Genomic DNA, 16,683 nt, shown 5'->3' on the forward strand with positions numbered 1-16,683 from the left:
ATGTATTTTTGGTCACGGGGTTACGTTCCTGCAAACCAGTTGTTTAAACATCCAGGGGGAGAGTCTGTCTCAAAGCTACTCCTATGCATAAGCTTCCTGTTTGTTTGCTTTATACCTTAGGGCAGACTATACTGCCTGGTTGCTTGCACATGAAGATCCAAGATCCATACCCCGGTAGAACAAACTGGCTGAACCAAACTGAGCAAAGGTAAGAGCTACCCGTTAAAACTCATCTGATCTCACTCAAGCTAATACTGGGAGGTGGGAGTGAGGATCTGTTCTGGACAAAAAAAGAATGGGGCACACATCCCTCTGGGTAGGGTTACCATATGGCTCCAGAGCACCCTCTAAAAATTGCCAGTACAGTCCCCTAGCAGCTGAACACCCGCAAGGCTTATTTTTAGAAGTAAATGACTAGTACTGTCTTAATTTTGTAAACAAAACAAAAAAAGCAGGTCATATCTTAAAATCAGCGGAAGCCTCTTGGCTCGGTTTGCAGCAGTCGACTTTGAAGAGTACACCATTCCATTTTGGGAACTCCCTCCCTTCCTCTGAACTTGTTCATGTCCCTTTAAGAATCAAAGTCTCGCGCGATCTTGTGCTCCCAGGCTAGCGCGATGGCGGCTCTGATGAGCGGGCTCGATGCCTGAGGCCGCCGCGGACCTTACTTCAGCGAAGGGAAAGGACCCCCGCTCTGTTGCAACGCAGCCATGAAGCAGGACAAGGAGAACGCGAAACCCAAGGAGAGAAGAGTGGAGTTGCGGGGCGAGGACCCAGAAAAGCCAGAGAGGGTGAAGGAGAAGAAAGAAACTCTGAGTAAGGTGAGCGACGGGGCTCCTGCCGAGAGACGAGTGCAGGCCGGGCCTCGGTGACGTCACGGGCGGGGGCGGAGCCAGAGGCGGAAGGTTCTCTGGTTGGAGCCTTGGGGAGAAATCTATGGGATAAAAGTCCTTTCTTAATTCTCACTTTTGGTGGCATTCTGTTTTACAGATCCACAAATTTGAGCAGTCTTTAGCCCTCAAAGTTCGAAATTCCTTATATGTTGAACATGGAAAAGAAAATAAGATGATACCTTTTTTATTGGACATAACTTAACACATTTCTTGATTAGCTTTCGAAGGTTGCCCTTCTTCGTCAGATCGGAAATAAGCAAATGTGGTAGCAGATAGTATATATAAGAGAAACATCACAGCATTACTTTGACAGTCTGACAGAGTGGGAGGGTGGGGGTATGCATGGGGACATCGAAGCATTTCATTGATATTCTAACAGGATGGGTGTTGGTAGGTGTATTTCTCTGTTTATTTCTGTGTTTATTACCCTCCTCTCACCTACCAACACCCATCCTGTTAGAATATCAATGAAATGCTTTGATGTCCCCATGCATACCCCCACCCTCCCACTCTGTCAGACTGTCAAAGTAATGCTTTGATGTTTCTCTTATATATACTATCTGCTACCACATTTGTTTATTTCCGATCTGACGAAGAAGGGCAACCTTCGAAAGCTAATCAAATGTATTAAGTTATGTCCAATAAAAAAAGGTATCATCTTATTTTCTTTTCCATGTTTTATTTTGTTTTATTTCTATTGATTACATAAAGAAAACATTGATAACATTTAAGAGTGGACTAACACGGCTACTACTACTACTTAACATTTCTAGAGCGCTACTACCACACCTCTCTACTTATATGTTGATAAAGGGTGGCTGCCTTTAACAACCTATCTTTTCCTTAAACAAGAGCGCTTCATAGTACTCGAGTGTAAATTGCAGGTTTTGCTTTGAATGCATTCACAAATTGCTTCCCCTCTACCCTCTTCCTACCTCCCTCCTTTTTCTTCCTCTGTTACCTGTCCACTGATATTCTTTGGTGTGATTACCTGATTATTTCTTGTATTTCCTATCCCTGTTATTAAAATTTAATAAAAAATTTCTAAAATAAATAAGAAAGTAAAAAAAAATCTATGGGATTAAACAAGAAAGAGCACGTTCTAATATGTAATAAGAATAGTTAATAAAATCATCGTCTGCAGTGGCAATGTTTGTGCTTATTGCTTTGGAGTCTTCGCTTTGGTCGGGGATGGTGTAAAAGCCTGATCTGCGGAATCCCTGGGATCTTCCGGATCTAAGTACGACCTTAAGACTGGAGCACATCTTTGCTTTGACGGCCGCTGCTGCTTACAGTATGCAGTGATCACAAGCCATAACCCAGAGCTGCGATTCTCTATTCCCCTCTTTCCGTGGCGAATCTTCAAGGAGGTTAAACCAAGGAGGTGTAATAGACTGGAGTGGAAGTGAACCTACAAGGTGGAGGAGAAAAAACATAATTGAATATCACTAAAACAACTTCAAAAATTATTGTAGCTAGTAGAAACAGCAATTATAAATTCAGTAGTTTGTGCTCACTTTTCTTCGCTGTGCTTCTATAAAACTCAGATGTCCAGATTTCAGTGAGAATATTCTGTTTCCTGATGGGTTCATCTTAACTGGGTGTAATCTGCCTTGGGAAGCCTGGTGTTTAAAAAGACGATGGAATATATTGAAATTAAATGGAACTAGAATTAAATTATGTGTTTTCTCTCCCACCTTGCAAGGCACTGCCTATCCAACAAAAAACAGTGTTAGACTTATTACAGATGGACAAACAATAGAGGACGACAACATGGATGCAGCAGCTCATAGGTTTGCTTGCTGTGTTTTTTGAGTGAACGCCAATGACGGCAGCGCGGGGCAGTGGAAACAGAGATTAACCAAGTGGCTTCCTTGCTTACAGTGGACTATATAGGCTCACTTCCACTCCAGTCTATTAAACCTCCTTCAAGATTTGCCAGGAAAGAGGGGAATAGAGAACCGCAGCGCTGGGTTATGGCTAGTGATCACTGCATACTGTAAGCAGCGGCGGCTGTCAAAACAAAGATGCGCTCCTTCTGTCACTAAACTTTTATTACCTCGAGAACGCTAGATCCTGCTAAGTCACGCCCCCTGTGACATAATGTTACCGTCGCACAACGGGGGCCTCGCAACTTTTAAGGAGGACAAGATTGCTACGCATTGAATACATCAACAGTCTTCTTTTAAAAACATTTTTTTTGGTGGATATATCTAAACAACTGGGCAAAGAAAAAAATGAACTTTTAAAGGTGTTTTTAATTGAAGCTGGGAGGATCTCAAGGATCCCGCTATATCCATCTTTTGCCCTTTGGTCGTACCTAGTACTACTACTACTATTTAGCATTTCTATAGCGCTACAAGGCGTACGCAGCGCTGCACAAACATAGAAGAAAGACAGTCCCTGCTCAAAGAGCTTACAATCTAACCAAATCTTTTTTTTTTTTTTTAATTAACTTTTCTTACATTTTATCTGGGGATTATCCAGTCTGATTTTCAGGGATGGGATTAGATGAGACAAGATCTGGCTCTTGGAAGGTGGCTTCTGGCTAAAGTTGGGTTCCAAATACCCTGTGATTGTGTGTGGCCTGCTCTTTAAACACCACATACCCCCTGTGTGTCTAAATGACCAGGTCTTACGTTGTCTCATTAGGAGGGAACCTTTAAAAAATTATTTAAAAAACTGGGATGTGGTGTAAACATAAAACTAGATAGAGTGATGGGAGGGGATTCTTAATATGAATGCGTAAAGCCTTTCATTACTTTAAAATATCAAGTAGATTAACACATTATTTAAAAAATTAGTTTTAAAAAGCAGAGTTATTAAAACTGTAGTCAGTAGCAAAGACCCTCATTTAAAAAACACTTGAAGAAAATGGTGTAGGCTAACTTTCAGCATGATAATCCTTGCTTTTTATTTAGTATCTGTAGTTTGGTAGTTGTGCAAATTCATTAGAGTGTGTGGTCAACTAAAAATGTGGAAGGTGATACCCCTTTTAATTTGATAAGTTCTGTCAAAATCCTACATTTTCAGTAAGTAAGATGAGTTTGAAGCAAGCATGCTGGGAAATTGATCAGCCTACTTTTAAAATCTTATATTCAAGAGATTGGCATATTGTGTAGTAATAATTTTTACATATTTGTAAATACAATTATGAATGCTAGATAAATGCCAAGGTTTGAATTTTACATTCATTTTTGTAGATTATAAAGTTAGACCTGCTGGTTAAGTGTGGTTTTATAAGTGTGTGGTCAGGTACACAAGTGGTGCTGAATAAAGTTCATTACAATTTACATCTGGCTGTGAAGATCTTTTGGTCCACCCCTACTACTTGGATTTTCTCTTGTAAAAATGTCTGTTCAGATAAATGATAACATCCATTTTTATCTGTTATAGTTTTGGATATAATTTGTAGCATGGTCACAATAATATCTCTGCCAGGTGATTAAGAGAAGAGTCAGTAATTTAAGGGGAATTTTTCAAATATAAAATATACAGTGTGTCGGGGCACAAACAATGTCAGGCACATTTTAAAGAAGCAACTTGGAGGCTGACCCATGGTTGAGTAGTAGCACTGATCATTGTTGTCCAAAGGTCCAGAAAGAATTCTCAGTCTTCCAAGCCAGAGCTGTGGATCTTGCAGAGAAAGCATTTGTGGCTCCCTGGGGAAGAAAGGGAATCCCAGTCGTCATGTCTGGCCTCTAGATGGCATTATTGCAGAGTCCATGAGTGCAAAATGCCCAGTGATTATGAAATGCCCTTGAGGTCACAAAGCTTCAACAGCCAGCTAAACCATTCCCAAGTAAAAACTTTACCAGTACACTCAATTCTTAATCCAAATCTGTAATGTAACAGTAGTAGCAACCAAAGAAAATCAATTTACAGTTCAGTTGCCTGGGAAGAATTGTTGCCTTGTGCAAAACAGAGTCCATGTCCAGCCACCTCAGAGGCAAGGAGATGGCCAGAACCTCAGCCCCACTGAGAGGAAAAGCTATAACACTTAAAGGGAAAATTGTGGGCTATTGGGAATAAATGGTGAAGAATTTTGATGGAATCACAGTAGATTAAGGAGGGATCTTCTGCTAGAACAGCTGCTGATCACAAATGTACGCTAGTAAGACTGGGACACTCTCTCTCACAGCCCCCAGGGGGAAAGAGGGAGGGCTGACCCTAGCCCAAAACTAAGATCCAATAGGGAGAGCTCATAAGGAGTCCAATCACACAAAACTACAGACTACAGGGGTAGCAGCCCTAATACATAGTGCTATCTATTGCACAGACAATGCAATTGAATACAAATAATACTCATTCCATGAATATGGGGCAGAACAAGGTCAGTTTAGAAGCCTGTCAGGATCACTATTAGTAGAAATCACAAAATGGGCCCATTGAGAGAGCCTATCCTGCTTGATACCTCGCTATCTCTGCCCCACCCTTAGGGCAGGGGTCTTATATAGTTTATATTTTATGAATTTGCATTACATTTCCTTACTTTGCATTATATATTTTTTTCCTGTTTTTCTTCACACATTTTGTGACGGGTATAAACAGGAAAGCCTGTAGTTATAAGCTCCTTACAAGCTTAAGTTTCTAGAAAGTACAGGTTCCCTTTTTTATTCACACATGTGCACATTACACCGCCCTTGTCCTAAGTCTGACAAGTCTTCCTAAATCTGAAAACGTCTCATTTAAGTCTGGAAGTCTAGTTAGGCTGTGCAGAGGAGTGCTGGAAGGATCTCTGGGATATAGCCCCTTTCTGAGGATTGTTACTGCAGGGATGGGGTTAAGTGAGTTGGGAGATGATATGAAATAGGGGAAGAATTTCCAGGTAGTTGTGAATGAAAGCTCTTGGTACTATCGCCTAACCACAGCCAGGTATGAACCTAAAAGGAGCAGGAAGAGACGTCTACGCCCAAGACTGAGGAGTCATTCATGCAGCTAAGAATTACTGTATCTCTGCCAGGGATGTAGGCTGGATAATGATTTCCTTCTGTGTGAAAAGATTTCTGAGGGGAGCTGTCCCTGAAATGAGCATTCAAGTAGTGCACCCTGTCTCTTTTACCTGTGAGCCAGTGACAGACCAAGATATACAACAGAATTTATTTAAAAAAACCAGAACTGCAGTAACAGCTTAAAAGCTAGCCATAGACAAGTATGAATATCTATACAGTACATACTAATTTTCAGTAATAACTTGGCATTGGGGGCAATAAACTGAGTAAATATATAACAGTATATTTACTGGTGCCAAGGTCTGGTATACCTTTAAATTATTGCTGAGCTCCCTATAAAACTACATGATATAACTGGGCCAGTAATGTAATGCTTGAACACATACAATTGTCCCTAGACCCTCTGAGGACAGCAGGTGGTAATGAAACGCACATAATTCACCTGGGAGGTGCAAAGGGATGCTGCTTTTGCCCCAGAATACAGTGATGGGACCGGTGATTAAATATTGGAAATAACAGAGAACTTGTGAATTACAGCTAAACCTAAGCGCACGCATGATTCGGAGGAGTGGCCTAATGGTTAGAGTGGTGGGGAGCCAGGTTTCAAATCCCACTGGCATTCCTTGTCACCTTAGACAAGTCACTTTAAGTCTGTGTTGCCTCCGGGTCAGATTTAAGATTCACTACCTGAACGCAACTTGCCTTGAACTGCTACTGAAGAGGGATGAGCTAAATCCAAGTAAATAATTTTTTTTTTGCTTAAATTGATGATGGATGTTGCAGGAGTAAAGTCTGAGGACTCACTAATTTGTTCAAGAGCCCAGCTCAAATCTCTTCCCCCTGTGTGTATGCAAAGGATTGCTCATACTCCTGAGGACCTCTCTCTCGACCGACTAAGGTTCTGCACTCTGCTTCACGGAGCCTTTATTCTTCAGACATAGGATGCAGCAAACAGCACTCCGGTCACAGATGACAGTGACCTGCTGGCAGCAGGTGTCTGCAACAACCCCAAGGACTGCAGAGATGTGACAATGTGACTCCTGTTGACTTAAAGCTAGTCTTATGCCAAGCTGTCTATTTATCTTCCACTGCTCTGCCTTGCTGAGATATTATTCAATATGGAGTTCCTGTAGGGGACCAGCAGATATAGAATTGGGCAGAGGAACAGGCAGCACTTCTCCTTTTTCTTCAAACTCAAAGCTTGCACAAGTTTGACGTGTTTGGACTATATCAGAATCTGGAGACAATAGATCCTTTTTTTGTGATCCGGTTAGTCAGTGGCATAGTGAAGCTCCTTGAGAAAATATCAGGCTGAAACAGCAATGTGGAGAATTGCTGTAGGTGTCCATAAGCCACAATTAATATCATGGCTGCGCATGACGGGCATGAAGGTATGAGGTGACTGCACAAAGAGCAGGGTAGGAGGGTATTATGTTAGGAATATTGCTGTTCACAGGATATATATTATTATCCCTGATGGTCAGGTTATGGGCTGTGAAAACTACGTATGACCACCTCAACTTCCGGAAATCACTAAAGACTTATCTGTTCGAAAAGGCATATCCTAATGATCCAACTTAATCACCTGAATCCAGCGACTCAAGTAAACCCAGACTTGTTTTGAACTTTGTGAACTTTATATAACTTCCCTCTCTATGCTTCCTATTGTGTCTGTACATATCTATTTCATTTGTAATACATTGCTTTATATTTGTTTATTGACTGGAGGAGGCTTTCGCCCCACGGCGCTATGTAAGCCACATTGAGCCTGCAAATAGGTGGGAAAATGTGGGGTACAAATGTAACAAATAAATAATTAACTTCATTTTGGGTCTCTAAGCTGAAAAAAGATGAATAATGAAAATCTCTTAAACTGTGTAAAGTTGCAAAAGCTGTTTTATACCATATTATAGATAATTAGATCTTATTTGTGCTGAGATAGAAAAAAACCTTCAGTCACCATCACAATCATATAATCATTGATTCCTTCTTTTTATTTGAAAATTGTCTCTTGTTCCTTTGATACCTCCTGCTTCTCAGTCAGACCCAGCCTCTACTGGGGGGTTTCTATTTTTAACCCTCTCTGCCTCCTTGTTTAGCTCAGCAGTCAGACTGCAGCTGTTTCTGGAACCTGAATCTGGTCACCAGGTGTCTCTGTCATGCAGTGCTTGAGACCCCTTACTGCTGATGGCTGTGAATGTTACCTCTGTAGCATCCCTGGTCAGCCCAGAGAACAGAATCCGCCTCCTGCATGCTGCTCCGTAAACATGATTCATCATGCTATCTCGGTTACCTTTTTACAAGGAGCCCAAGATGAGTTGCATTTTAATTCTTCTGGTGTCTGTGTCAAAGGAACGCTTGGAAAAGCTTTATCAGTAGTAGCTGTGCTGGTACAGGCTAATGGAGATTCTCCTTTATAAACATTTATATACCCTCTCCTTGACGTTACAAAATGGCAATCAAGATGGTGTACAATCATAAAATATTATCAAACCACCTTGGGACAAATCGGTGGCAAGCTTATGAGCTTACTGAAAAAGTTAATTTGTTGTGGCAAAATTTTATTAGTAAAATTGTACCAGATTTACTTCATGGGGGACACCAACACTTCCCTTTTTTTTTTTTTAATTTTCAGCAATTTTTTATTGATGAGGTCACATGGTATACAATTCCATCTCAGTCAATATAAATCGTATAACAGCGAAGTCTAGTACACATTACTAAACCTGAAACATCCATCATCAATGTTTTCCAAACTTTTCTCCCCTATCCCTTCCTTCTTGTCTTCTCCTATATTTATAATGTGTACATGTATAATTACTGTGCGGTTGCATAACTATTAACAATAAACTTTTATATGAAACTCCAATATTTATAACTCGTGTTTTACTCGGTGTATTATCCCAACAGTATTTACTGGCGGGTCCTCTTGATGTGCTCCTTCAAAGGATTGTTCTCCTATCTAATAATATACATGTCCCTCTATTATGCATTGAACATTACCCTTCCCCCCCCCCCCCCCCAACCTCCCTCAACACTTCCCTTTTTAAAACGCTCCTTGCTGGCGTGATATCTTAGTATGGAGTTCCTGTTAACCTGACCAGAATATATCCCTGTTGATATGAATATGAGTTGTTGTAATGCAAAAATGAACAACTTATCACAGATTATGGTTGTAATGTTTTATTGCATGTTCAATAAAAATTGTTTAAACATAAAACGCACCTTGCTTGTAATAAATCAAAGCATGACTATATTGCCAGGAGTAGCTGTTTCTGTGAGTTATCAAAGAGACCATGTCCTTTCTTATCATTAAGTGTTCTGTTTCTTGAAGGTGGTGATACGGCGCTTGCCCCCCAGCCTGACCAGGGAACAGCTTGAAGAGCATCTCCAGCCTTTACCTGAGCATGATTACTTTGAATTTTTTTCCAATGATTCAAGGTAAGCAGAAGGCCTCTTGGCTATCGTGAAATGCTGAGGTAAAAGCAAACCAAAAGTGTGTCTAGTTCAAGCATACGTAGAACAGTACAAAGAGTAATGGTAATGACCAAAGACTGAATAGGGTCTATGGCAATGGTTCCTAAGTTGGTCCTTGGGAAACTTCCAGTCTGTTGGGTTTTCAGGATATCTATAATGAAAGAGGAGTGGCCTAGTGGTTAGGGTGGTGGACTCTGGTCCTGAAGAACTGAGTTCGATTCCCACTTCAGGCACAGGCAGCTCCTTGTGACTGTGGGCAAGTCACTTAACCCTCCATTGCCCCAGGTACAAATAAGTACCTGTATATAATATGTAAGCCGCATTGAGCCTGCCATGAGTGGGAAAGCGCAGGGTACAAATGTAACAAAAATAAAATAAATATACATGATACATTTGCATGCATTGTCTATTCTTGTGCAAATTCATTTAATTCTGGCATTTATAATCCACTTAACCATCAAGTTCAAAGCAGAGAACACTCGCATTATAAGCAGGTACTATTATCTCCGTCCCTAGAGGGCTCAATATCTTGTTTTTTTGTACCTGAGGCAACAGATGGGTGAGTGATTTGCCCGGAGTCACAAGGAGGTGCAGGGGGAATCGAACCCAGTTGCTGGGATCAATGCCTGCTGCAGTAACCATTAGGCCACTCCTTATTGTGAATATTGTGCAAACCCAACTGGATGGGTTTGTTCCAAGGACTCAGTTGAGAACACCTGGTCTGTGGTGACAGGAGCAACTGGGCATGACCCGGTGAATCAAGCAGTCTTGATACGTTGAAAATAATTGCCATGACCATGGAAGCTCTCAAAATCTCACTCATTAGTAATTGAGCAGGTTACAAGCTTGAGAATCAAAGATCTCTGAATGTTATGTATTTGAAAGGATTTTACTCTCCCTTCTTTGCCCCCACCCTCTCTTTCTCTCCTCAGCTTATAAAGAGCTATGCTCTGCAGATTAGCAAGAGCATTTGGCAAATTCCTTAGCATCTGCGCCAGGCCAGTCCAAAAACCTGTATATGTTGTGTCCATCAACTAGCAAGTGGACAGCACCCTTACCCCTCCCCCCTTTTTACAAAACCAAACTAGTGGCTGCTGGTGCAGTAATGCTGACACAGCCCTTTCAAACTGAATGGGCTATGTTGGCACTGCTGCGTGGCTTTGTAAAAGGTGGCGGGTTAGGTTTTTAGACTGGTCTGGTGCTCCAGACAAAAGAAAATTAGCAGGTAAACTTTATTTTCCCCTTTATAAAGTAGTTTACCTTTTGCAAAAAAAAAAAAAATTAAATAAACCTCCTTCCTATTCAATCAAATGCAACGGATCCCTTGCTGCTGTGCTGGTGTATTCCTCTATAAGAAATAATTACCAAAAAAAAAAAAACCAACCCACATTTCAGCTTGACATCTCTTGACTGTTCCATAAGAAAACCAAGGACATGACCATTTGTTGTGTTTGTCTTTTAATGCTGCCTTTTCAGCGTGTGGATAGTGTCTGTGAATAGAACTACTGCAAAACAATGCTAACTCTTTGATTTCTTTCCACAGCTTATTTCCTCACATGTTTTCCAGAGCATATATCAACTTTAAGAATCAAGATGACATTGTTTTGTTCAGGGATCGCTTTGATGGATATGTTTTCATTGATCAGAAAGGTAAGCTTAGAGCTCAAGAGTGAGATTGAGAGGTTGTGTAGGGCAGTAGAATATGATAAACATAAGCGTTGCCATACTGGAACAGAATGAAGACTCATCTCTTCAACAAGGCATACAACAATGATCAACAAATATGAACTCCTGCACACATGTCCAGAACTGCCTCCACTATATCTACTTGCCAAAATATTAACATGTTTTCTCATCATCATAAGTACATAAGTAATGCCATACTGGGAAAAGACCAAGGGTCCATCGAGCCCAGCATCCTGTCCACGACAGCGGCCAATCCAGGCCAAGGGCACCTGGCAAGCTTCCCAAACTTACAAACATTCTATACATGTTATTCCTGGAATTGTGGATTTTTCCCAAGTCCATTTAGTAGCGGTTTATGGACTTGTCCTTTAGGAAACCGTCCAACCCCTTTTTAAACTCTGCTAAGCTAACCGCCTTCACCACTTTCTCTGGCAACGAATTCCAGAGTTTAATTATATGTTGGGTGAAGAAAAATGTTCTCCGATTTGTTTTAAATTTACTACACTGTAGTTTCATCGCATGCCCCCTAGTCCTAGTATTTTTGGAAAGTGTGAACAGATGCTTCACATCCACCTGTTCCACTCCACTCATTATTTTATATACCTCTATCATGTCTCCCCTCAGCCGTCTCTTCTCCAAGCTGAAAAGCCCTAGCCTCCTTAATCTTTCTTCATAGGGAAGTCGTCCCATCCCCACTATCATTTTAGTTGCCCTTCGCTACACCTTTTCCAATTCTACTATATCTTTCTTGAGATGCGGCGACCAGAATTGAACACAATACTCAAGGTGCGGTCGCACCATGGAGCGATACAACGGCATTATAACATCCTCACACCTGTTTTCCATACCTTTCCTAATAATACCCAACATTCTATTCGCTTTCCTAGTCGCAGCAGCACACTGAGCAGAAGGTTTCAGTGTATTATCGATGACGACGACACCCAGATCCCTTTCTTGGTCCGTAACTCCTAACGTGGAACCTTGCATGACGTAGCTAGGTTCACGCTACCCAAGATCCTTTTGCTATTACTAAATGTATATTTTCTTATATAATTCTTATATATTTCTTATATATCTCTTATTATGTTTGCTGAAAAATACTATCATGTTCTATCATTATCATGTTACCCAAAATCCTTCTGTTATTACTAAATGTATACTTTCTCATGCATTTCCACTACTCATGACGTATTGTAAGCCACATTGAGCCTGCAAAGAGGTGGGAAAATGTGGGATACAAATGCAACAAATAATAATAATAATGAAGGTCCATCAAGCCCAGTATCCTGTTTCCAACAGTGGTGAATCCAGGTCACAAGTACCTGGCAAGATCCCAGAACAGTAAGGCAGATTTTGTACTGCTTATCCTAGAAATAAGCAGTGAGATTTCCCAAGTTCATCGTAATAATAGCTTATGGAATTTTCTGTTAGGAAATTATCCAAACCTTTTTTAAACCCTTCTAGGCTAACTCTGGCAGCAAATTCCAGAGTTTAATTACATTCTGGTCTTAAATGTTTGTCTACTAGGTCAGGAGTATGCCGCCATAGTAGAATTTGCACCATTCCAGAAAGTTGCCAAAAAGAAAAGTAAGAAGAAGGACGCCAAATGTGGGACCATCGACGAAGGTATGATATTTTTGCATTGTGGTTACGGTCTGCCTCAAACATGAAAGGAGCTTCTTTACCGGTTTCCAAGTAGATGGTATTACTACTACTACTACTTAACATTTCTAGAGCGCTACTAGGGTTACGCAGCGCTGTACAATTTAACAAAGAGAGACAGTCCCTGCTCAAAGAGCTTACAATCTAATAGATAAGAGTGAGACAAATATAGGACAATCAAGCCATTGTGACATCACTGATGAGGTTGACTCTTAGGCATTGGTGGAATGAGGCATTATGACATCACAATCTCAGCTCTGGTTAAATCACTGCTATATGTAATACTACTACTACTACTTAACATTTCTAGAGTGCTACTAGGGTTATGCAGCGCTGTACAATTTAACAAAGAGAGACAGTCCCTGCTCAAAGAGCTTACAATCTAATAGATAAGAGTGAGACAAATATAGGACAATCAAGCCATTGTGACATCACTGATGAGGTTGGCTCTTAGGCATTGGTGGAATGAGGCATTATGACATCACAATCTCAGCTCTGGTTAAATCACTGCTATATGTAATACTACTACTACTACTTAACATTTCTAGAGCGCTACTAGGGTTACGCAGCGCTGTACAATTTAACAAAGAGAGACAGTCCCTGCTCAAAGAGCTTACAATCTAATAGACAAGTGAACGGTCGGTCCGATAGGGGCAGTCAAATTGGGGCAGTCTGGATTCACTGAACGGTAAGGGTTAGGTGCCGAACGCAGCATTGAAGAGGTGGGCTTTAAGCAAAGACTTGAAGACGGGCAGGGAGGGGGCTTGGCGTAAGGGTTCAGGAAGGTTGTTCCAAGCATAGGGTGAGGCGAGGCAGAATGAGCGGAGCCTGGAGTTGGCGGTGGTGGAGAAGGGTACTGAGAGGAGGGATTTATCCTGTGAACGGAGGTTACGGGCGGGAACATAAGGGGAGATGAGGGTAGAAAGATAGTGAGGGGCAGCAGACTGAGTGCATTTGTAGGTAAGAAGGAGAAGCTTGAATTGAATGCGGTATCTGATCGGAAGCCAGTGAAGTGACCTGAGGAGAGGGGTGATATGGGTATTCTGTTGTGATAGATGCTTTACTCTCAGTGTTCTCTGTGCTTTGCATTTTATTAAGTACTAAGATAAGATACGCACACAGAAAGTTATGGAATGCTCCAGTATTGCTAGCTTTTTCTGTGTTTAAAATTGTATTGGAAATGATGGTAGAACTCATTTATATGAAACAAATTGTACCAGGCTGTGATGGGTTTGAGCCTTGATGGGAGAACAGCGATTGCCTTGTTAGTCCACCTGGATATGTGGAAATGAGTTGATAGCCAGCCAAGTTGTGTGTGATACCATTTTAGGATGGAATATTTTTATTGATGAAAACAAGCCGCTTAGTTGAAACAGGAAAAAGAATATTCAACTTAGTTCAGTTAAAGTAACATCAACAGAAAGCTCAAGTAACAATTTTCCTCCTCCCCCCACCCCAAAAAAAAAATATATATATTTGCCACATAGGAAACAAGAAGCATCTCCCATCGCCTCTGAACCAATAGAAAATACAGTTGTACCAGTTGGTACTATTCTTATAGGAGAAATCCGGGCAGAAAATTCCATCCAAGTACTTCCCCCTTCTAGATACCAGAGAACTCTTACCTACCTAATACCTAAACCGTGGAAGGTCAGTTTCTTATACCGTTTATGATAAATCTCCCATTCCCACCTCTGATCTCCCTCCCCTTCTCTTTGTCACTCCTTAAGCCAGGGGATGATCCTCAGGTGATAACCTTTTTATTGGACTAACTTAATGTACCACCTACAGCTTGGTGGTTTGACTCTCATTTCCACATAGCCTAGATAAGGGAAGGGAGGCGGCACTGATCACCACAGTTTTCTTTTTGCTAGAAAAGGAGAGCATGTAAAAGGTGGTGACGGATACTAGTGCAGTAGAAACTGAGCCTGATGACCAATCAGCCATTTGGCCCTTTTTATCTAGAGGCCTTTGACCATCAGGTTTGAAAGGTATAGCAAGAAATCTAGTGGCTAGCTGAAGAGCATCTTTTCCGTTTTGGATAATGGAGAATTGACTTTCAGATTTCTCAGAGCAGGAAATGTCGGATGAAATGTTAACTTTTTTCCTTGTATTGCTATGTCTCCGCTCAAGCTGCTAAATGCTGAGGCAACCTACTACATGAATATATTCTTATCATCCCCCCTTGAAGCTCCCTGGTTTTGAGAATCTCTCATTGACCTCTGCATAGTCATGTTAGTGTCTTCTGCCTCTACAGATCACTGCCTTGTTCTGTTATGGCAAACTTGTTGTCATTTTCTTCTGCTTACATTTTTCTGTGCAGACCCCGAATACAGAAAGTTTTTGGAGAATTACAGTGCAGATGATGAGAAGTTGGCCTGCACTCCTGAAACTCTGCTGGAAGAAATAGAGGCACGAAACAAAGAACTAATAGGTAGTTTGACTATGAGGTGTATATATTAGTTTTTATGTTTTCTTTTTATTATGTGTGATGATTTTTTATTAATTATTATTATAAACTGCTCAGGTGTTTGTTATGATGGATGATATATCAAGCCAATAAGCAAAATGAAATGATGTTTTAGAATGAGCTTGCAGAAGGGAAATAGGTTGTTTACAGCTGTTGGGTATTTGTATTTCTCAGACTGCTATGCCCTGTATTAAGTATTGAGGTTGAGGGCCAGCTGACCAAAGTATTAATTCATGGATACAGTGGATACAAATGGTATTTTGCAAGACCAAACACCTGTTTCATTCGCAGATGTCTTGGACTGTTAACCCACTCAAAGCAGGACTTATGAAGAGTGAGAGATATATTGTAGATGAGGGATCTGCTGCATTAGCAGTCATGAGCCTCTCAGGATACAATCATCCTCTGAGCTCAGCGACACAGGGGGAGGGTCTTCCTTCAGCCTCTTCTCAGTTGGCAAACAGCCGAACTTTCTCTTATCTCTATTCTGTTTTTTTTTTTAAATAATTGCAGTCATCTGTTGCTGTTCGCTTTGTCTTATGCTCCACTTGATTATCATTACCAAACTCTACAGGCGGCAGCTTTAGATTTGCTCTTCTTTTTCGGCAGAACTGATGTCGCCAAAAACGGGACCGAAGTATGGCATGCAGTTAAACAGAGCATGCGCTTATCCGACCTGCACTTAAATGGAGTGCACTGTGTGTGTGTGTGTGTGTATGTATATATATATATATATATATATATATATATATATATATATATATATATATATATATATGTGTGTGTGTGTGTGTATATATATGTGTATGTATGTATAAAAATAAAGTGAAAGTTAAGTAAATAGCAAGAGACTTTTTTTGAACGTACTAAGCGCCACTGTCTGAAATACTGTAACTGACCTTTATTTCTCCAGAATTCAGAAATTTTGCCTCATTAAGGGGAGATCACAGAATCATCTCCTTGAGATGATTGCAGGTTGTGCAGAATACAGCTATATAACTGACTTTTTTCTTTTTTTTTTTCCTTGGCCAGATTTGGGGCCTCATTTATCAAGCTGCGATAGCCGTTCCTGCGTTGCAGTACTGATGCCCATTCAAAGTGAAATGCTAGCGCGGCTTGATAAGAGACCCTTGAAGTTTTAACCCTTTACATAATCAAATTACAATAGCTTCCTGTTCAGGCATGGGTTTACTTTAAATTGGGGGTTATAGTTTTTTAAATACTGTATGGTGAGGCTCCACCTTATATGACAGAAGTGATTCATTTGGTACTAGGATGTAAATTGGTTCGGTTGCGTTGAACAACCTTTTCTATTCTATCCCTCAGTATGGAAGGTCAAATTAGTTTATTTTTGTTACATTTGTACCCCGCGCTTTCCCACTCATGGCAGGCTCAATGCGGCTTACATGGGGCAATGGAGGGTTAAGTGACTTGCCCAGAGTCACAAGGAGCTGCCTGTGCCTGAAGTGGGAATCAAACTCAGTTCCTCAGTTCCCCAGGACCAAAGTCCACCACCCTAACCACTAGGCCACTCCTCCACTCC

The 16,683-nt window shown here is 40.9% G+C and overlaps 1 protein-coding gene across 1 annotated transcript in view; it reads left to right on the plus strand.

Moving 5' to 3' along the window:
• The first annotated feature begins 94 nt into the window (after positions 1–94).
• UPF3B (UPF3B regulator of nonsense mediated mRNA decay) overlaps positions 95–16,683 on the plus strand; it is a 31,418-nt gene continuing 14,829 nt past the window's right edge. Inside the window, exons 1-5 of the mRNA XM_030209627.1 lie at positions 95–821; positions 9,180–9,286; positions 10,866–10,972; positions 12,536–12,634; positions 14,994–15,104. Of these exons, the coding sequence (XP_030065487.1) occupies positions 711–821; positions 9,180–9,286; positions 10,866–10,972; positions 12,536–12,634; positions 14,994–15,104 (535 nt within the window). The 5' untranslated portion in view covers positions 95–710. The remainder of the gene's footprint in view (positions 822–9,179; positions 9,287–10,865; positions 10,973–12,535; positions 12,635–14,993; positions 15,105–16,683) is intronic.

Source organism: Microcaecilia unicolor, chromosome 7, assembly GCF_901765095.1.
Source record: "Microcaecilia unicolor chromosome 7, aMicUni1.1, whole genome shotgun sequence".
Taxonomy (NCBI): domain Eukaryota; kingdom Metazoa; phylum Chordata; class Amphibia; order Gymnophiona; family Siphonopidae; genus Microcaecilia; species Microcaecilia unicolor.